We start from the raw sequence: 23,278 nt of genomic DNA, 5'->3' as shown, positions 1-23,278 counted from the left end.
GAAGGAGTATTTTTGGAACAGAAATACTCCTTCAAACGTACAACTTAATTTTTGAAACTTTGTCCATGTTTAGCATGGGAATCCAACTCTTTAACAGTGTAAAAAACTCAGTATGAATGAAATAGCATTTCACCCCCCCTTTAATGTTAATCCAATATTTTAAATGGGAGAAACTCATTTACTACTCTTTACTGAATTACTTTGTAGTTTTAACAAGAATTAATATGAAATAATATTTAATTTATACAGTGAAGACTATGCAATGCTATTTAAATTTGATTATTCAGTTTCTCTACCTGGAAACCTACCACCTTGAAAAATTTGAACATTGTTTATTTGTGCTATCTACACAATTTCAAACAGGGCCCACAGGTCCAACCTGCACCGAGGCCCTGCAAACCCCAGCTACGGCCCTGCAGCAAACACACACAAAAACGCTCATACAAATAAACCAGCTCAAAGTGCAGGAAACGACAGAATGAGAAACACTGCAGTGTCCAGGCAAGCCTGCTAGCCTTCAAAGATGAACAGCCCAATATATTTATAAGAATTCATAGTACATCTTTGCAGTTGTTGATTTAATAATAGCTTGTTGGAACAGGATTTCACCAGGGAGAATTTGTATAAATCAATCCGTGGACTCGTGTTTAGCTTTTAACAAGCCATTCATCACATTTTACTGGAGGCAGGACAGAGGTATGACTGATTTGTTTACTAATCCATGGAATTTGCAGCGTTAAACACATCCTACTGGATTCTGGCAATTAATTATTTACTGCCTCTGTGTGTTATTTAGCATTAATCTAGAAATTGTCATATTTTATAAGTATCAGTACTCACTCTGCAGAGAGACGTGGCTATTGCTGACTAAACACAGAACTACTGCCCAACTGTTTTCAAATAAAGATAATTACTACACACTGACCCTAACTCCAAGATGACATTTTTTTATATATATATATAATTGACTTGTCAGTGGGATATCTGAATAAATCAGCCTCAACCCTTTATAATTATTCTGAATTAGCTTCACGTTTCTTTGGATGCATTCACATGCGGCATGTTCTTGTGTTCATAAACTGCTTGACGGAGCGGAACAGAAAATGTTCTCAAGGTGTAATTTTAAAAGATGAACTATTTTTTAATTGAACTGCTATCAAGCTGCGATGCACTAAATAAATAAATAAAATGGCCAGTTATGTCTATATGGTGTGCGTGTGTACATAAGGTAATTAACATATTTGAAACAAATAAATTTGGTAAATATAATAATCTTTAACCTATTGATGGTAACACTTTAGAATAGGGTTCCATTAGTTAATGTTAGTTAATTATTATTGTATTTATTAATCTTTGTTAATGTTAGTTGATGAAAATAGTTATCCATTGTTAGTTCATGCTAATTCACAGTGCATTAACTAATGTTAACAAACACAACATTTGATTTGAATAATGCATTAGTAAATGTTTAAATTAACAGATTAATAAATGCTGTAGAAGGATTGTTTTTGCTTAGTTCATGTTAACTAAAGCAGTTAACTAACATTAACTAAGGAACCTTGTTGTAAAGTGTTACCTGCAAAGAAAATGCAGTACTATTTTTCTTCTAATTCATTTCTTAGGGTTGAGAATTAAAAAAATAAATAAAATAAAAAAATAAAAAAAATTATATATATATATATATATATATATATATATATATATATATATATATATATATATATATATATATATATATATATATAAATTATCATTACCATATATTCACTAAACTCTAACCTCACTTCTATTACACTTTAGTTGAGAGAAAAAAAAAAAAAAACCTTTTATGAACCACTTTACCATCTGAACAGACTACAACGGTAACACTGAGTTATTATGATATTTTATACTGTTGTTGCCAATATCATAGTACTTTTTCAAATATCTTTTGAATATGCTAATTACAGTACAAGCCTAAGTATCTCCCAAAGGCTGTTTTGCTTATTTCTGCAAACATTTTTTTTTTTTTTTGTAAAGTATAACTAAGTTAGAAATACGCACACATGCGGCGCATCAAGAAACTGAGAGGGTGGTGTGTGTTCCACATAAATGAGTATTGATTAAACAGTGCGCTGAAATTTAGAGTGGAATGAGCAATATGAGCCATCTTCTCCAATTCTAGATAGGCACACATCAGGGACAGCTGCAGAGTTCAGCATGACTGCCAGTGTGACTCCCATTATACAGTACTGCCAGCAAGAAACTCGTCATCTCTCCACTGAGACAGCTCATTGCAGTATTGATAGCCGATGTCAACCATTGTATTTTTGAGCATGCATGCTTGTGACTGCACATGCAATATGTACCACTGGAGTCTGAAATACAAGACATTTGTCGTCTAACTACTGTAGATTCCCTTTGGAGACAGAAATCTTTGGGGCCAGCTGTCAATGCTAACCAGTCAAAACTGGACCCCCCGAGTGACGTGTATCTTTGCGCTGGTATCTTTGTACCTGTCTGCGGACAGATACAGGAATACTGATGATTCTGAAGGCTGTCGTTTTTGCACTCTATTTTTTTCCCTCTCCTTCTCTTTCTATGTTCTCGTATCTGTGACACCTTTCTTTAAGAGGGTTTCAAGAGGTTATTGCTGACAGCCTTTCCGGGCCACTCATCTCTAATGGAGTTCAACTTCATTTGCTTTAGGTATTTTTCTGTGTGAAAGATGCAGTGTTGACAGGCTGAAGAGAGGCCCTTGGTGCACTTCAACATTGCGCGCTAATCACACTTGAGTACTTGAGAGTTGTTCATTGAATAAATTCTTTAAATTAGATTGTGTAACATTAAACCACTTCTTAATGGATGTCTGTGGAGCTCTAAAGTGGAATGTTAGTTAAGACATCCAAGTTTAAGTCTCTTTTTCTGTCTCTTTTGTTTCAGGAGTGAATGCCATGTTCGCGCAGCAGCCTCAAGACTTGGTAGTTGTGGCTGGTCAGCCGGTCACGCTCCCCTGCTCTATCCCTGGTTACCATGGGGTTGTGCTCTGGATCAAAGATGGCCTCGCTTTGGGTGTTGGAAGAGAACTTATAGGTAACAGTCATAAACAGTGAAAACATCACCAATTTGGGTTTTGATTTTGATACTGTTTTCCCATTGAAGCTTCCTAACTAGTTTAATATTGGCAAGATTGAAAAGGACATCCTGCTAGATTTGCTTAACCATTTTGGATAGTCAAGACCATATTGGTTGTACAACATGGCAAGACAGACTGCAGCAGTCAACCATCTTAAACACCTTAACAAGAAAGACCATGCTAGTCATCCAATTTAACTAACTTAACAAGATCAAGTTGATAGATTTGCTTAACAATTTTCTCTAGACAAACCATGCTGGTTGACTAACTCCACCATTTTCACAAAAATTACCATTCTGGTCATCTAGCTTTACAATATTACAAGTGAGACTGTACTGGTCAGTCATCTTAACTAGCTTCACAAGAACAGAGGATCAGAGGAAAGACTGTGCTGGTTGAATAGCTTTAACAACTTTAAAGAAAGACCATGCTAGTCAAACAACTTAATTAGCTTAACAAGATAGACAGTGTTGACTGACAATCCTAACCATGCTTCACCATCTTCACAAGAGATATGGCCATCCAAAACAGTGAAGCGTCAATTGCTAGACTAACACTAACCTGCATAAACCAACCAAAATGGGCATGGACATTCATACTTATCTAAACTGGTCATTTGACCAAAGAAATTGGCGGATTAGATAAAAAATGTAAACAATTACTCTAATGACTCTGTGAAAGTCAAAAGTGCCCACAGCTCCAGCAAATTTGATTGAATTTTACACTTCAACTAGCAGCCAGTCTTCATCTGCCTCTCAAATAACCCAATTGGTTTTAAACAAAGCTTTTGCTAATTGAGGCTGACTTTGGTACACAAGTTTAAGCTGGAGGGTGTGATTGTGATTTAAAAACTGTCCAATTGGTGTCAGGCGTAAAAGGACAAGAGCAACTAAAATATAACCTCTTAAGTACTTTTAACCGTTAATAGCTTGTCAAGTGTGTGGCTCTTCCCCACTTGCAAAGTGCTGCTTGTTTGGCAAAGTTGATTGCTTAATTCATGCTAACAAACATTTGATTCACATTCTGTCTGCCTACAGACTTAGAACATCACAAACTTCATATTCATATCCAGGTTGGTCGGAAACAGTTGGTCCCCCTTTATGACATTTACATTGGACTTCCTGGATTACAGCACACAAAATCCTTGCGAGGAAAGAGCAGGTGTAAGCATCATTTTGAAAAGTGAAGATTAACATAAGTCTCAAAGCTGCTACAGCACAATTCCCTAGACTTGATGAGCAGCATAAAGGGTAAATCAACATTTTACTCAATTTTCCTATCACAGATGTAGCTTTGCTTCACATCCTGGGATATTTCCAGTGAAAAGCATGATATAAAGCCCAACTGGCCTCTTTAAAAACAGTTGCTGGGCTTATCCTTAAAATTAAATATGTATTCCACTGGAGAGCACAGGTCTATTTGCCTCTGACCTTCAGTGGCTGCTGCTCTGTGCCATTTTGGCACTGATAGTGGCCTTTAATTAGACCCCAATAGGCAACTGAGCCCAGATAAATCCATTCCGCTCCCAAGTTTGTCATTATCAGACTCCTGGGAGCCAAGCCCTGGCAGTGTAAACACTTGGAGAAGAGCTTTAAAAGTGGTCAAAAAGAAGAGAAGAGAGGGTGAATTGAATCCGGGTGTGGGGGTTGGGAGGTGAGAAGAGGTTCTGTGCTTGCGGGACTCGCGATTATGAGAAGAGAGACAGAGAGCGGCACTTAACGGCACATCAGCTGCAGTTTAACAGTCACGGCTGGGAGCCGAGGGCCGACCCAATCCGAGGCGAGCCAGCCCCATCTAAGTCTTTATGCGGATCAATGGTGGACCAGCGCTCAGAGGGCCATGAAGAATTTCAATGAAGTTCTGCGATCTCTTTTTATGGCATGTAATTTTTTTTTTAGAGTTGCAGAGAGCCCGTGCTTTAGACAAAAGAGCACTTTAAAAGCAAGATTCTGGTACAAGGGCGGAGGTGCACTGCTTTGACATGAATGATACTTAACAGAAAAAAAAAAAAAAACTCTGCACAGCTGCTCCTTTTATCAGTCTTGCCTGCGTCAACAAGTATCACTGCATCCAATAAAGAAAATTGACACATCTACGACTACGTACTCCAAGCTAGCAGCTGCACACATAAAAAAGAAAAAAAAGAAAAAAAAGAAAAAAAAGAAAAAAGGGGTGAGTACAACAGCTTATACAAACCCTACACATTTCAATATCAGCCGGCTCAGCTATTCATGGATGACGCTTGTCTCATGAAGTGTGGATTCAGTTCAGGAGAACATTGATTAAAATGAGAAATCACAAACAAAATGTTTAATAAATCAGCAGACAAAAGAATCCGATTCGTATCGGTCCCCACATTCTACGAGGAGGTCCTTTTTCTCCTAGTTCTAATTAAAGACAAGTACCAGTACCAATTATCAGTACCAGTTTTGATGCAATAAAAAATAAGCTAAATACAAATATTACAAAGATACGCTATAAGTGCTAAAATAAAATAATAAAATATTGGCAAACATCATAAAGTAAAAAATAAAAATAAAAATAAAAAATAAAAAATTGATTTACCAAACCTGTACCACTAAAATCCCTTAAAATTCCCTTAGGAGGTCACATGGCGGTGTGGGAGCCCCTGCCAAGTGTACTTCATGGGGTCCTGCCCTGAGCAGGCTCTGGTCTAGTCTTCCTAGCAGATGATGTGGGTCTGAGGACGGTTGTTTTTAGGAGACTTCAGCTACGAGAGTCCTGATGCTGCGGCTCAGGACCTCGGAGGGCAGGCCCCTCTGGGGAAGAGCGGTGTACACCGCATTACACGGTGCCCGTCTCTCCTCAGTGCCCTCAGGAGATCGATCTGCCAACCCTGCCGGTGTTCCAGGGCGCAGCGGTCTCCAGCAAGCGCTTCTCTCAGTTACCGCCCGGAAACGTAGCGGTGCTAAGAGGCTCGCAACCTCCTGGGAGGTTTCCAGAGCAGCTAGTTCGGCCGTCTCCTGCCAGTATGCCGATTCAGGGCATCGAGCTGATGCAACCAGAGATCAGTCTTGAGAGGCTGATTCCCTTAGTAGACCATATTGCAGCGTGAAAACTACTGCCAAATGTGTCTCAGTGGGTCCTGCACACTGTAGTGAGAGGCCACAGAATCCAGTTCTGGTGGGCCCCAAGCAGGCTCTGGTAATGGAACAGAAGTAGACTCTCTCTGAGGAATGGAGACCATCGAGGTGGTCCCTCCTTGGGTTGCAGAGTCCGGGTCCTACAGCCGGTACTTCACTGTTCCGAGGAAGGATGAGGTGTTGTGTCCTTTTCTAGATCTGTGCTTTTTGAACATCTCAGTCAGGGGACTGAAGTTTAGCACGACCGCACAGGCCAAGTCTGAGGACTGGTGTGTCACGATCTATCAAAAGATGCACTTATCTCCTTCCTTCTTCATCGGAAGTTCCTGAGGTTTGCTTTGGGGGCAAAAGCCTACCAATAAGGATCTTCCTCTGGCCTTGCACTCTCACCCCACACTTTCCAGACTCAACCACATTGTTGATTGGTTGATATCAGCTGCATCTGAGCAGATGGCGGTTCGGCACCGAGGTGTCGTTCTCGCTCACATGAAAGAGCTGGGGTTAAGACTTAACGCCAAGAAAAGTGTGCTTTCTCCAGTTCAGAGAACCACTTATCTGGGCATGGTGTGGGATTCGACCACAATGCAGGCACGTATGTCACCTGCTCGGATCGAGTCGATCCTCACTGCAGTCGCGAGAGTGAGAGAAGGCTGGTCACTCACTGTCAAGCAGTCACGGAGATTGCTGGGTCTGATGGCAGCTGCGTCCAACGTGAATACTATTGGCCTGCTGTACATGAGACCCCTACAGTGGTGGCTCAAGACCAAGGGGTTCTCCCTGAGGGGAAACCCACTTCGCATGCTCAAGGTCACACGGCGCTGCGTACGTGCCTTAGATATGTGGAGGAAGCCTTGGTTCTTGTCCCAGGGCCCGGTGCTGGGAGCTCCTTGTCACCGCGGTATGCTAGCGACGGACGCATCCCTCACCGGCTGGGGTGCGGACATGAGTGGCCACCCTGCCCGTGGTCTGTGGAGTGGTCGCCATCTGAAATGGCACATCAACTGCCTGGAGATGCTGGCCGTGCTTTGTGCACTTTGTTATTTTCTCCCAGACCGAAGAGGTCACCATGTGTTGGTGCACACCATCAACACAGCGGTGGTCTCTTACATCAACCATCAAGGAGTTCTGCACTCACGCCGTTTATACAACTAGCGTACCAGATCCTTGTGTGGGCCCAGGACGAATTCCTCTCACTCAGAGCAGTTCACATTCCTGGGCATCTTAATATGGGAGCAGACATCCTGTTGAGGCAGGGGCCGAGGCCCGGGGAATGGCGGCTTCACACTGAGGTGATGAAGCAGAGTTGGAGATGTTGGCCAGACTCGGGTGGATCTGTTTGCGACTCGAGAGACATCGCACTGTCCCCTCTGGCTTCATCTGACTCATCCAGCTCCACTGGGGCTGGACGCCATGGTACAGACATGGCCGAGGCTTCATCTGTACATTTTTCCCCTGATTGCTCTGCTCTCAGCAGTTCTGGAGAGAGTGCGCCGGGACGGAGTCGAACTGCTGTTAGTAGCCCCGTTCTGGACTGGCCGGGTATAGTTCCTGGGCCTGATTTCTCTTTTTGACGGCACTCCATGGGAGGTTCCCGTCAGGAGAGATCTCCTCTCGCAGGCGGAGGGTGCGCCCCTGCATGGAGCTTAGAGGCTGTAGGTGTTGTCTCTGAGGAGGCACAACTCTTAGCTTCTGGTCTCTCAACCGAGGTTGTAAGACCGTTCTCCAATCCAGAGCTCCCTCAATGAGGAAACCGTATGCCTTGAAGTGGAAGCTTTTCACTTCTTGGTGCGGAGACCGCCAGCTCGTCCAGAAGAAGCTTAAGCTAAGCGGTGATCAGGATGTTGTCCTAAGTCTAGAGTCCTCTGATTCCTGCAGGCTCTCCGCAGGGTTGACCCACTCCACCTTGAAGGTCTACGTCGCGGCCATGGTGGCCTACCACGCCCCTGTCGGTGGCCAGTCAGTGAGCAGAAACCCTCTGGTTACATGTTTCCTCCATGGTGCGCTGAGGCTGAGGCCTCCGGCCAGAAGAAGCTTAAGCTAAGCGGTGATCAGGATGCTGTCCTAAGTCTCAAGTCCTCTGATCTCCCCTGTCCTGGGGGTCAAGACTCACTTCCTTCTAAAGTTTGGCATTGGACGGGTTTTCCCCAATTTCTGTCAGGCTCCTCTCCTTCTCTTGCTTTACCTGTGCTCTTCCACACTAGGCAGAGATTGGAAAGTCTGGCGGCGTGGGCATTCTCGTTCCCCAAACGTTCTCGACGCAGCTCGAGTTCCTGAAGAGGAACGTCTAAGATTACCTATGTAACCCTGGTTCCTCGAAGGAACGAGACGCTGCGTCGCAGTGCCACACTTCCGGCATCTCTGGCTGGTGCTTGCTTCATCCTTTGAGGCTGATATCCCGGCTTCGCCGCTCATGCTTTTATGTTTCCTGGTCTCTGACATCACCCGCCTATGACGCCTCGCCCTTCCTTTGGACTGATTATACATATTATTCAGAGACGTCACGCTGGACGCGTTCCCCAAACGTTCTCGACGCAGCGTCTCGTTCCTTCGAGGAACCAGGGTTACATACATAACCTTAGACGTTATCCTTGCTTTCTGGAATAGCACCCTGGTATGATAAAATATTTTTAAAATTGTATTGATTAGTATTGACTTGGAACATAAGTACCATACTCTACCATCCCTGCTTTCTACAAAAATATATCCAAATCTTAATACCCCTTGGTATTCTTTAGAAACAACCCAAATGGAAGAAAATTACAATTGTGTATGTCATTAACAGATTTTCTTTCAATAATTTCCGCGGTTCAAGCCATCAGCCGGATGCACTCGCTCACTCCCCGACCATTAATCACTGCGTCACATCTCCATTCATGGCCCTTTCCCCCTTCCATCGATCTGACATAAAGACTAATCCTTTCCTGTTCTGATGGATTCATTAACTCTAATGGGGCTATTTTATTTTGTTTGCTTTGCTTGACGTAGGTTGTCTTAGGGATTCATTGTGATCAATGACAGAATTATTTCATTTTTCTCTCTGACATCCTCTGCTGTGCATTTATTGGGTGAAGCATGCATGATTTATAAAATGATATATTAAACTAAGAGGTGTGCAGAGGAGAGATGAAATATGTATCATCCCGGACATCACTGATAGACACAATATTTGGGTTGCATTTGTATACAAGGGCCTGGCTCAGATAATGATACTGGTGGGTTGATGTAATCTCTAGATCACAGTTAATCTTTTTATTTTTTTATTTTTGTTTTTGTCATTTGACTGGAGTAGGCTTACACAAAGACTAGCTAGGGTTGCTCCTTCATTTTATTGCAAGACGTAAATCCCTAAAGTCAAAAATGTTTTTTTTTTTTCTTTTTTTTTTTTTTTTTTTGTGTGTGTGTGTGTGTCTGTGTGTGTAACTTGTAACACCCCTCTATTTATATATATGTGTGGAAAAGTAGTGCATTTCGCCAGAATGTGTGTCTTGTGGTTCCATTAGTAAGTCAATGTTAAGCCATATTGAAGAAGTTGATTTTGCACATTACTGTGAATTAATAGTGCTTGATAAATTAGTAATGTCATTAGAAGCCAGTGCATATATTCTGCATCTATCTGAGAAATAAGTCCTCAAGATTTGCAGCTAGGCATTAAGTGGCAATAGATGCCGCCTGTAACACACCCATCAATCTCTCATCAGGAATAAACACAGTATTGAACCAAGTCAGTGGCTATTCAAATGACTCAGCCTGCTTCTCTTGCTTTGATTGGCTGCCACAATAAACAGCACTTGATTTGGCTCTATGTTCACATTATAGACCTTAAATTTTACCCTGACAGTTGGCAGGGTTAATTATTTTGCTCAAAGGTTTCCCATTGAGTTTTCAGCAAGGTTTCGTCTGAGTTTCACAGACTGACATAAATAAAACAGCTGTAACATACTTACTTGCAGAGTACAGTTAACATGGACAGAATAACTAGGATATTTATATATGTAATTAATGCTTGAGTTCATACTGAAACTCTGATTGCAGACTTTGAAATCACAGTTTGAGAGGTTCTTAAACTCTGAAGTAGGCATATGAGATTATTTTGAGAACACTTATAAAAGCAAGTGACTTACTGTAAGTGAAAATCTCTCCATTTAATCTTTCTGACATATAGAATAAACAAGTGAAATATTAAATGGATAATTTGGGATTTTTTTTTTTTTCTTTTTCTGTTTGTTTATTCTCGAGCACGGAACGAAGAACAAAAAAATTCTACCTTCTCAAAAAAAAAGAAAAAAAAAAGGTCAAATGTAGGTAAATAATTGGCCAGTGTTAACATAAGATTTTCATTTTATATAACAGCCTTTCTTGTTTATTAATTAAATATCGCCATATTTTTGAAAGACCTTCAAAACAACTTTCCAAAGTAGTCCACTAAATGATGTGGGCACAGTCTGTTTTGATGGCTTATTAAATGTTTGTTTTTTGGGGTTATCCTGCCTCTTTTCTCTCTCCCACTCACTTAGAGAAATTAAAAGCTGTATGTGGGCAGATAAAACACATTGCACCATAATCGTCTGCTGCTCTCTCCTCAATAGGGAAAATGAGAGACACTTCATGGTCTATTAAAAGTAAATGGGATCCAATGAGGCAACAGGCAATAATTGGCATTTTCTGGCACAGTGATTTCAACAGCCAGGCTCAAGGACTTAAATGCCATTAGTCCAGTCCAGTCTATTTTTTACTCCTTTCTACAGCAATATGTTAAAGTACATCCCTCTTTCAAGCCTCATTGCTATAGATTACAATGATGACTGCAGCAATATCCCTGTGGTAGAGCTCAGAAATAGGTTGGATTTCGTACCACACAGTACTCGAAGAAATATAGGTGATATCAGGACACCCTTTCAATTTTATAACGGGTGATACATCTCTAAACAAGTGGAGTCGGTTATATAAACCCAATCAACCACAAACACAAATGCTGTTTTAAACCTTTCAGTTTGAAAAGCAGATATGCTTTTCGAAGCCAACAACACTTTAAATAGAAAATGGACTTGCTGGCATTGAGTGCCCCGAGAGCACAAGGGTGCATGACGATTATGTCACAGAGAATTCTCTGGAGCGAACATGAATCATATCGATGGATGCTGTAAAAATCAATATGCTGCCACAGGTCATTCACTGGCAAAGATTCAAATGGCTGCTCCGTGGAGACTGGAAGCGAGATCACTTCTGAAGGTGTAAATTTAGCCACATAAAAAGCTATATTGAAATAAATCGAGGGATAAACGCACAGTGCTTTCTTCTGTAGAGGAATATGCTGAGATCAGCTTCTGACGCCATTAAATCTGTATCGCTCAACAGCCATCAATTAACGTCTTGACTTGGAAAGAGAAACTGCACTAGCAGCAATGACAGCACTTTTTAGGGATCTCACGGTAAATTGCAAATCTTTCCTAATTAGGAGTATTTTGCCTCCTTAGATCCGTAAAGACATTCACATGGAGAGGCTGTGGAAATGAACTGTAAAGTACCCCACAATCACACGTCTCCTCCCCTGCGTTACATTTTCTATAGTGGCAAACCAAGCTTCTGCATCCGCTCCTTATGCAAATTCCCGACTAATAGTCAGCTGATGTGTTTTAAAGGCCTTTGGTTTTGCTTGCTGTTGTAAAACCGTCAGTTTTCCCTGAAATACATCCCGCTGAGTGTATTATTAAACTGCAAATCACCATTCCTCTGCATCGGTGGAACACATCTCAATCTTCTTGGCTCTGTGTGCTGTTTACTAAGTGCTACACCTAGAGCAGCACGCCTGAGGACCAGCTGAACATATTATAGCAAAACCAGCAGACTACCTCACCTCAATCAACAAACCGTCTCACCTCAATCATCAGTGAGTCTCACTCAAACTGGCACAAAGTCTCACTCCAACTGGCAGAAACTCTCACTCCAACCATTAGAAAGCCTCACACATCTGTTCATCTTCAGTTCATTTTAGAAAGGTCATAGATATGTTATTGCACCTATTCTTGCCTCACATTGGGCTTTTTCACATTGGCCTGTGGGACACAAGTCGTCAATCTTCTCGCTTTGCAGAAGAAGGAGAGAAAGACTATGGATTACGGAGGACATAAGAAGAAATGAAAAAGAAAATACATGGTTGTTATCATTGTTTTTCACACATCCATGAAACCGAACAAAATATTCAACTTAATTATCCCTTCTAGAGATCTCATATACAAATAATACACAATAAATTCAACTGATGTCCTTTGATATCCCGGTGGTTGCTAACAAACAGCCAGCGTTGCATCAGCCTCCACCACTAACTCCCTGTGGCATTCAAGGCTTACTTTACACTGTCATGAAGTGACTAAAAAGCCACTTTAATTCAGGTGCTAAGTTAGTACTGCTCTGAAACCGACAAGGTACAATTTCCCTGGATTTTATCTACCCAGAAGCGTTTAGAAAATACATTTTAAGAGCAGTCACTGAAGGTCTCGGGGCATTAACCCATCCCTGTTTTCCAGGTTACCCTCGCTATGCTGTGGTCGGGGATCACGGAACTGGTGAACACCACCTTCGCATCCAAAGGGTGGAGCTGACGGATGATGCTGTGTTCGAGTGTCAGGCCATCCAGGCTGCCATGAGGTCTCGTCCAGCTCGACTCACTGTGCTAGGTTAGTTACAGCTGCATGTACGACTGTTTGCATACATTTGCTTTCAGCAGAAGCTTATTTACTTTCTCAAAAGTCCCTTTTAAAAGGAAACTTAATATATATATATATATATATATATATATATATATATATATATATATATATATATATATATATATATATATATATATATATATATATATATTAATTTCAAATAATCTTGCATCCACAAATGAAATCAGGATAAAGTCTGATCTTGACTATGAGATCAGCGAAGAATAATGTATAGTATTAAAAATAGATTTTTCACTGACCAAACTCCCCTGCAGTGCCATAAGTTCTCCGTTTTAATTTCCTCCTGCAAATCCCACTGTCTTCATTATTAAACAAGAGAGGTCATTGAATCTTAATTAAGTTTTATTGGGTTATTATTCAGTGTTGCTGTTTCTGCAATATTGGGCAGCAACAGTGTTATCTGTGCTGAGGTAGTAATCAACCACCTGGTAGCTTTATCTGCTCTACAGACCGACCACCCACACCCAGCAAATTTAACTCTTTCTTTGCACCAGTGGGCGCAACTGGGGTCAGGATTGGGGTGGTGTTATGGAAGTGGTGGGGTAAGAAATGAAGCAAATGTGCTCGCCAACTGGAATGTGATTTGCTTTATTGATTTCCTCTAATGAAAAGAGAAAATAATGACCTGCATGGGAGGATGTAGTGAGGGAAATTAGAGGAAGAAAGTAGACAAATTATGTGGTCTGAGGTTGCTCTCCCTTGCAAATAACTTATTTGCTAATTACAATCACCAAACTACCACCACCAAGTCACCACTATACTACCAGTATCAGTAGCACCTCATGGCCAGAACATCATTCAATACTAGCAGCTTCCAAATATGTGTGATTGGTGAAATGATTGGTGGAAATGAATTTGAAGCAATGATGCATGGGCTGTTTTGTTTATCATGATTCTCTCCTGCTGTGGTCATTATTAATTGGGCCTTAATTAGCACTGCTTTAGAACTGCCTCAATGGGCAAAGATAACGCTAATTATCCAACACCAACGATAAACCAAGAACCTCCAGTTCGTCCCTCCTTAGTTTAATTTCCTGTCAAGTTGGTCACCAATGGGCTAGTGGCTTTGTGATGTTTGTGGCTCTTCATTGGTTAATTTCACAGGGTTAGAAAAGGATCATATCATGCTTTATCATATTCTCTTGAGCTTTTGAGATAAAAACAAAGCAAAATTCCCTCGCCAGTAAAAAAGAAACTCAGCTGCAAAAACAACTTCTTCTAAACTTTCAAGACTTTTAGATGTCAGTCAAAGGAATATATTTGAATACACAAACAACAACATTTACATGTCAATAATGTCTATCTCAGAGAGATAAAAAACAGAGTTTGAGGAAATACTTTTACTATCAAAAAATAAAAATAAAATAAATAAAAATTGTGTAGCACCTGAAGCTCTGCAGAATTGGTGCTGAGATCTTCTAACCTGTGCTTGTAATATATGTGAGCTCTGTAGCAGAGCGATCTCGGGGCTGTCTTTTATAATGTCAGGAAGCCTGGTCTGAGCCGTAGTGATGGCAGGAATGGGAGTGTGACGCCAGGTCTCCCCAGTATTTCTTAGCTGACAGCTGAAGTGGTCCCTGAGCTTCTCAATTCATGACGCATATGGACTGAAGGCTGAGGTTAGGGCAGGTGTACTCTCTACAGAGCTCAGCACAGTCCAGATCAGCCAATCCCGCTAAAGGCTTTGATATCTGATCAAGCACTTGAAAGTAGGGAAAAATGAATCCCAAACTCTGTGAATTACCCTAAATAATAATAATAATTATTATAATAATAATTTTATGAACCATTTATGGTTGCTAGCCTGAAAATCTTGGGAAAAGCTCATGGGGAAGAGGGAACAACTAAATCCTTTCCTTCATCAAAGAAAAACCTGCATCGTGTCCGCTGTGACACGCAATGGTAAAATCAGAATTTTGAACTCTACATTTGCAGAGCTGATGTGGGTTTTGGGATTGTGGTTGACCTCCGGAGGTCACCTTTTCTGAATTAGTTATGAAGAAAAAGCAATTCTTTTAGCATTTGCCCTGTGGGCTAATTATATAACCCTCTAGAAGATAGCCATCCTTGTCTTCTCACGTGTCCCCTCAACATTAATCTCAGCCTGGGAGAAAATAGACTGCAGAGTAATGGAGGGAGAGAGCTTGCATCTGGCCTTATAAAACTACCGAAAGGTTACTTACCGCTGCCATACTTCTGAAAATTTTGAATGCATTTATTTCTCACCTGGGGGTACAGAACTTCTAGATTTGATTGTTTTTTTTTTTTGTGAAGCCATTATCAATTTCTAACACTCTATGCATTTGTCTTTCTAGCAATTTACTTTTTCATCCCAATTCCATCCCCAATCTTAAACTCAGTTTTGCTCGTTCTAATTGTCTTGTTAATGGATCTCATTGCTCGCTCTCTACAAGTAAAAAGTAAATATTTAAAGTAATAGCAAAGCATTCCGATGATCTCAGTCTGTAAGTCTGATAGTCTGTTATCTTATAAGTGCTGAAATTGCCCATTAGAAAATATTTGCTTTTCAAAGGATTAAATCCTTGGAAGATGCGAGAGCTAAATCTACCCCACTCATTTCTCATTCCCTTTTGCACAAATTAATAACTATGATTTCATAACTAATGGCAGATCAAATGTCCTTGCGGGAAAAATAAATAGGTGAAGTACTTGGAATCTGTATTACTTCGCATTTGAAAATCTCAACATCTTAGCCTAGGATTTGATAAACAGCTTCAAGGCATGGAGATTATTAACTTTTAATTGCAAATCATGAGATGCAATTGCTCGCATTTTTTAGTTTTTTTAAATGTCCTGCTTATAGTCTTATGAAGATAAACAAAGGTCATCAATTCAGATCCAGATTTAATTTCCACACAAGTGTGATGCCCTGAACACCATCAAACTTCATTTAATCTCTTTTTTTCCACAAGAGAGGATGTTTTTAAAATCTACTAAATATGAGTCAAATACAAACAAACACGCCAAACCTAAAAGTAAATTTTTCACTCCTCAGGAGAGCAACAAACCGTTCTTAGAAACTTTGACTTGGAAACTTTGATCTGGATTGCAATTAAAAGTAAGTTTAGAAACACATTAACAACAATAAAGCCGCCTCGTTGAAAACCAATGAGACTTTTCACAACTCTTTTGAACCAACAGTTACTGGCAAACATTCTGAGCTTTCCAAATCCCATAAACCCAGAGTCTGTGTTTGTGCGCGTTTGTTGAAAGATGATTCTTACTAAATCAAATATCAGAGACTAAATTGATTAAATAGCTGGTTTATGTACCATTATGTTTGAACTATTGCACATGTAACTGTGCACAAAAATCAAGCAGATGTTATTTAAACGGACGATTAGCTTTGCTGGGAGATCCACTCTGCTGGGCTGTGACCTCACACACATCTGCAAACACACTCCTGTGACCTGAATGACAGATGAGAGTCAGTACAGATGTTCTGTTACTTACAAACGTCAAGCTGTCACTGCTTCTCTGATGTAATTCTCTTTGACATGTTGAGTAAGGACAAAGGGACACATTTGGCTTTTCTCAATTCCTTTTTACAATCAGTAGATCATACATCCAGTTTGATCAGCACTTATTTTTATATGTTTTATGAAATTATTCAAATTAAACTTCAATTGTAATTTATACATATTTCTATGATAAGAATGTTTTTAGCTTCTACATTAAAATGTAATATAATATTTTTGGTCCCACTTTATATAAGGTGGCCTTAACTACTATGTACTTACATAAAAAAATAAGTACAATGTACTTATTGTGTTCATACTGTATTGTAAAACACTTGCTGCTATTGAGGTGGGATAGGGGTAAGGTTAGGGAGAGGGTTGGAGGTATGGGTAAGTTTAAGGGTGGGTTAAGGTGTAAAGTATGCGTCAACAGTGTAATTATAAATGTAATTACAGAAATTAAATACACATGTAATTACATTTAGTTTTTTTTTTTTATATATAAGTACAATGTAAAAACATGTATGTACACAATAAGTACATTGTACTAAATTATTAATTAAAATGTAAGTACATAGTAGTTAAGGCCTCTTAATATAAAGTGGGTCCATATTTTTGTATTATTATTTTTGAAGACATACATTCAATATTACGACACAACTGTACTGATAACATTAAAAAAAAAAAAAAGGACTTCAACTATTGGAAAGAAAACAATAAGTAGTTTAGAATAAGGTTTATCATTATTTAGTCAAAAAAGCACTTTTACTTAATATATTAAAAATATTTGTCAGCCAACTCAAAATCATGTGGTCTGATCAACACACAGAAACTAAATTCAAAAATACATAAATAAATTGATAAACAAACAACCAAGAAGTGATATCAGTAACCCCTGAAGACCATATCTATAATTATAAATATTACAAAATTTAAAGTTTTTTTTTTTTGTTATTGTTGTTGTTGTTGTTTTTTTATTATTAAAGGCAAGCCCTAATAATATAATATAATATAATATAATATAATATAATATAATATAATATAATATAATATAATATAATATAATATAATTTTATATTATAATAATAATTATAATTATAATAAAATTATAATAAAATTTTTCTTTTTCTTCATCATGGACACTCTTGTACATCATTGATTAATTGCTTCTCTGCTTTATGGTGATGTTCTCTTATGGTTTGGACACGTATGGTTTTCCAAATTGTTACTATCCTGGAAGAGACCACATCAGCATATTCCAAAGTGTACCTTATGTTGGTGGGTCTTTTTGCTGCTTCATTGTTATCTCCACACCATCAGAAACATCTCACCAGCTTCCACCCACCACTTATTCACGATCTGACCCCACCATGCCTCTTCAACTAGAGGAGCCCAACCGCATCTCATAACTTCCTCTTTCTTTCCAACCTACTGCGCAGTCAGAAGCCATGACAAACCTCTCAGAAAACAAAATGAGTCTGCTTGTAGTGGTCACGCCAAAACCCAGCCTACGCTCGCCGCCAGTGCCCCAGCACCTCTATTTCCTGCACACTTTGATGCTTATTCGAAGGAAAATCTTATTTTCTTTCCATCAGCTTTGGTTTCCCATCGCCTGACTCCATTCTGCTATAACTCAGGCAATCTGGCCGGGCATCACTCATGCATCGAGCCATTGAAACCATACACGTACAGCCCCTGCCAAACGGAGAGAAGCGAAAGTAATGGAGAGAGAATATGGATCAGTTTGTGTTTACCTCCGAATTCTGCCTCCTGCAAAGCAACACATTAGTGACAGCGCTGTGAAGGGAGCTTTGATTTGGGCCAGTGAGCCACGTATGTCACTTGTCTCCATTCCTGGCATGTTTTCGATTGCACTTCCTCTTCTTTCTTTGTTTATTGCTGATCTTTCCATCACAGCCCGTAGCAACCGCATGAGCAGGTGACGGGAGCCGTTGCTGAAACAGACTGGCCTCATTTTAGTGCAAAACACCACCTCAGCTATTCGGTTCCTAACAGATTGCTTTCCCCCATCCCAGAAGCCCCTGTTCTTCTAGCCCTATGCTGGATTACGGGCCATAGCACCTCACTCTTAAGCAATCTTGTTTTTGATGTCAATAACCCAACCTGTGAAGCCACTGCCATAGAAGCCACTGTAAACGAAGTGAGATTTCCACCTCTGCAATTACTATAGCATCAAACCCAATCTGGAGAACAAAGACATCTCTCTCACATTCTTCCTTTTAGCTCCTGGAACCGAAACATCACCCATCTAGTTGATTTAAAAAGCTTGTTGCTGGAATTCAAGGTCCCCAGTTGACTGAGCCAATGTTTCAGTCCATTTGGTTAATTGCAAATCCATTTGCCTGCATGCAATTTATTGTTTCTTCAGTCACACGCTACAAGTTAAGAGTTCTGTCACCTTGAGCCTTGAGGTCTTGAGAGATCTGTCCTTTTCTCTAGCTACAGATTGTTTATTATTTAATAAATGTTTGTGAAAATACGGAAGCCCCAGAAGACCTTAGATATTGTACAAATACATTCACTGTGAAATTGCTCTTCTGTTCATCCATATGTTAGCTCTTTAATGAATTCTGTACAATGCATTCTGTGCAAACCCTATACATTCATATTCCAACATGTATAAATAAAATTTATTCTAAATGTCTAATGCAAAAAATTTGTGAGATGGAAAGCCTGTTGTTGTTTTTTTGTTTTGTTTTTTTGCAGCTGAACAACATCCATCTTCGGTCACCGAGGAAAGTTTCAAGTCTCAAGTCTCAATTTTTGTTGTTTCAAGGAAAGTTAATTGGGTTTTGGAATTAAATCATGATGAATACACAAAGTAGAATTCATTTAGACTTTAAAAGTAAGTAAGAGAGAGTGCTAAAAAGACAATATATGAGGACATGCAGAATATAAAGACTGGACTGGATTATGGATTAAGGTTTTCCCAGCCAAGTGGAAGGTGGAAGAATTGCAGCCCACTGGCCAGTAATTAAAAAGGAGTGATCAATCCGCACTGCTGACCGATTCATGAGAAATCTATTGAGTGACTGTGGTAAAGCGCTAATTTGGAGCCATTAAGGGATGCAGAGTTTGCAAACAGGCCGGTAATGATGATGGCTTGCATGGCTACAGGGTTGCCCTTTGTACTGCTGTCAGACTAAGAGTGTCTGGGAGAGCTGAAATTAGATAGGGAATGTCTGACAAAACCTCAACGCCACAGCCCGAAATAACAGCTCCTTCCTTTAATGATCAGTGCCATTTGTAGTGCATGGGCTCAGCCATCAGTAGTGAGAGGGCTTTTTGGCAGATGAACAGTGTACAGCTGTGGATCACTAAAGTCTGCAATGAGAAATACAGGCTCATCGACCTGCCTTTCAAATGTGTAATAGTTCCATATTAGGAGCTCAAATAAACCCTTTTGAGATGGACAATCCCTCTTTTAGTCATTTGGTGAGACTAAATTCATAAAAAAATCTGTCAGAAAAGAAGCCTTCAATATTCCTCCTTAATCTTTGCTACTAAAAGTAGTTAATTGGAGCTGTGATTTAGCTGATAGAAAAAAAAGGGAAAAGAAAAGAGAAGCAATTCTTCTTTCTTTGCCTTACTGTGATATGAACGGTCACACTAAGAAACTACTAATAAAAAAGGTACTTAATCTGAATGCCCTTATATACAGGTACAAACAAAAAATAAATGCCCTACCAAGGACACCTACCACAGAAATGTAATTCATTTTGTTGCATGTGGAACTGGTTGTATTCAAAATGGCCTATCATGGGAAAATTAATAACCATTCACACAGGTCAAGAAAGAGTCAAGACTGCCTGTAAAAAGCCTGAAGCGAGCAAACTTACAGTGCATTTATATCCGTTTAGAGATCTACTGTACTGTATACTTACAAGGCTGCAACAGAAAAGTCAGACCTCCAAGTGGCAAACAAATGATAACAAGTAAACCATAGTGTCACACTTCACACCTCCAAATCATTTTTTTTTTCCTTGACAAAAATACATCTGTTAGATCTACAGTTTGCAAGATGTAAAAATAAATATATTTGATTTTATTGCCATTATAACTAGAGGCAAACCTTGTCATTACCTGGAAACTGCCAATTACCGCTTTCATAGGCAAAACAGAAGATGAGGCAAGAAACCAATTACGCAAAAGTTCACAGGGAAAATGACTCACTGTTATCAGTCCTCATTTTATTGTTTGTCACTTTGGTTTTTGAGGGGTTGGTCAATGGTCATCGTCATGTTTTATTTATGCAACCAGGGGCGCCATAACAGGGGTGAAGGTTAAGATGATTCCAAGGGCACTTATCATAGAAACCATAGCGGCATCCCTGAAAGCACTGAAACATTACCTGTTATTGTATTTGATTTATTTGGAGAATGCATACAAAAATAATAATACAAATAAAATAAAATGCTCGATTGAGAGACTGCAAATAAAATTTTCAAACGCACCCACTTGAGTAGATCGTTGAAGATTTATGTCGTTAATGTGCATGTCACTTGCTTAAGACACATTTGCTAAAATAGAAACACTTTGTAAATCCCTAAATAAGCATTGAGAAAAATCAGGTGACTAGTTTTTGATCATGTGAATGATTTTCTCAAAGAAACCTGTGACTCTTGTCATCCTGAAATGCTAAAGCCTGTCACAAAACTTCAAGTTACGTATATATTGCTCTTCATAAAAGGCACCCATGGCTTCGCCAGTCACTACAACTTGCATTTATGGACTGCACCAATTTTGTAATAAGGCACAATTTTGTTATCTTTAGGGATAGAGATAATTGTATTTATTTATGTTTCTTTTTTATGTTTAATATATTATCATATTTTCATGGCGTAACATGTACAGTTGTGGCCATTAAGAATGCTTTTTTTTTTTTTTTCATCTGCAGCATACAATTCACTACACGTGATCATGGAGCTCCCTGTAGGTGGTGCAGGAACAGCATTCTGTAGTTAAACACCACAGCCAGGTCACACTGCTTTTGATGAGAAATCATTTTCTGATTGTGTCTGATAGTTTAATACATAAAATAGACTATTAGAACATCCCTTTAAAATATAATTGATACAGATATTTAGTAAAAAGAACTTGAAAACCCATTTACATTTTCATTATTTACACACACTTCATTGCACTTTCCGCAGGCATTGGCGATTTGTAGGCTACTATATCAGTAGCTAGTCAAGGCAGCACACTGATTTAATTAGTTTCCATAAGATTTGAGTGATGCAGAAGTGGTCATGCATGCATATTTGCATGAAGTTTTATATTTAGTGGTTTTTACTGTATATTTCAATTCCAACATTTCAAGTTGCGTAATATACAAAAGTAGCTAAGCAGCTTGTCCTCTAATTCCAGATCTTTAAAATTTCATCTGTGGGAATAATTTATATTGTTTGTGTGCACAGCTGAACGTACTCATTGAATACTTTTAACAGTGTAAGCAAAGACTGAACAGCTTTCCTTTTTTCAGGCTAATTAAAGACCTCAGCGACATGCAATTCTGAACAACCCCTTGACTGTAATTATCTTTCTCTTTGCCGTGACCTCCCCTCATTGTGTCCTTTTCTCTTTCTTTCACACTCAACTTCTCTCCGCCAGCTGCTTACTAAGTTTGATTTTCCCTTGCCCCAGATCTGTTCGGTAATGAGCATGCAGGGCGATCAATAATTCACTGGAGTTTGAATAAAACGCAGGATGATCGGGTTTGGGTGTGTTTTAAACAGAGAGAGTAATCAGTGCCATTCATGAACTTGTTTTTTTTTCTGCTGGTCTTAACAGCCCTCACACAATGTCTCCTGGCTGCTCTTAGATTGCCTTTACACCCCCTCAGTTCTCGCTCACGTTATTATGCTCATTTCACGTGCACATTCGACTGCTCCTCGCTCTGAGTCCCACTGTGTTGATGGCTTCCACATACATACAAATCACACCTGCTCTCTTTAAATGCAGATAAAATGAAACCACTCTACTATGATCAAGCCTCATTCCTTGATGCTCGGCCCACACCATTCAGTTCAGAATGCCATCACGGGCTAGAAAGTTGTTTTCCAGCAGCAACATTTCTCTTTCCATTAAGATGATATGAACTGATCTAAATTAAAATGTGCAGGCACTGGCAGTGACTCTTTAACCTTTGGATGTTGTGTAAATGTTTCCCAGAGGAAACACCTGTAGCTCAAGAGTTCATAATGAAATCTCTGAATCTGGAATCTTGTCAGATCTCTCAACATTATTTTCCTCTTCCGTCTTGTGTAGTTCCACCTGATGACCCCGTTATCATCGGAGGGCCTGTGGTGAGCCTGAGAGCGGGCGACCCCCTCAATCTGACGTGTCACGCAGACAATGCCAAGCCCGCCGCCTCGATCATCTGGATCCGAAATGGAGAGGTGCTGAACGGAGCCACGTACTCTAAGGTAAAAAACTGAGGAATTGAAGTTGTTATTTAGTTGGGTCTCAATAGCCAATTCAACATATAATTGTTGCAATATGTATATATGTGAATGTAATTTGACTGGATCAACATATCTGCAGTCTACAATGACTGAACCACACCAGGGGGTTAAGGATAAATTAGGGTTATGGTTAAGTTTAATGGTTGGGGTATGGATAGGGTTTGGACTATGTTTTCAGAATGGAATTCTGTTCTATGATCAATAAACGATGTTGATACATGAACGTGTCTCAACAAAAAATTTTGCAAGTGTGTGAAAAATGATTTGTCAGATGTCAACAAAGGCCAAATAAGGAGAATCTGTAACATGTCTCTTATGATTACAACACGAAGCATGGCAAGACTTCATCTGCAAAGAAGAACAGTGG

General features: G+C 39.6%; 1 protein-coding gene across 1 annotated transcript; it reads left to right on the top strand.

Annotated features, from left to right (window-relative positions):
* Positions 1-2,575: 2,575 nt before the first annotated feature.
* Positions 2,576-22,872, top strand: LOC113071553 (kin of IRRE-like protein 3; the record flags this gene model as incomplete). The annotated part of the gene is made up of 3 exons (XM_026244904.1): positions 2,576-3,072; positions 12,744-12,893; positions 22,715-22,872. Coding segments are annotated over exons 1-3 (447 nt in total), but the record flags the coding sequence as incomplete, so codon positions are not given.
* Positions 22,873-23,278: the final 406 nt, after the last annotated feature.

Source organism: Carassius auratus, unplaced genomic scaffold, assembly GCF_003368295.1.
Source record: "Carassius auratus strain Wakin unplaced genomic scaffold, ASM336829v1 scaf_tig00007535, whole genome shotgun sequence".
NCBI classification, from domain to species: domain Eukaryota; kingdom Metazoa; phylum Chordata; class Actinopteri; order Cypriniformes; family Cyprinidae; genus Carassius; species Carassius auratus.
The sequence above is the reverse complement of the archived record's forward strand: the minus strand, read 5'-3'. Positions and strand labels throughout refer to the sequence as shown.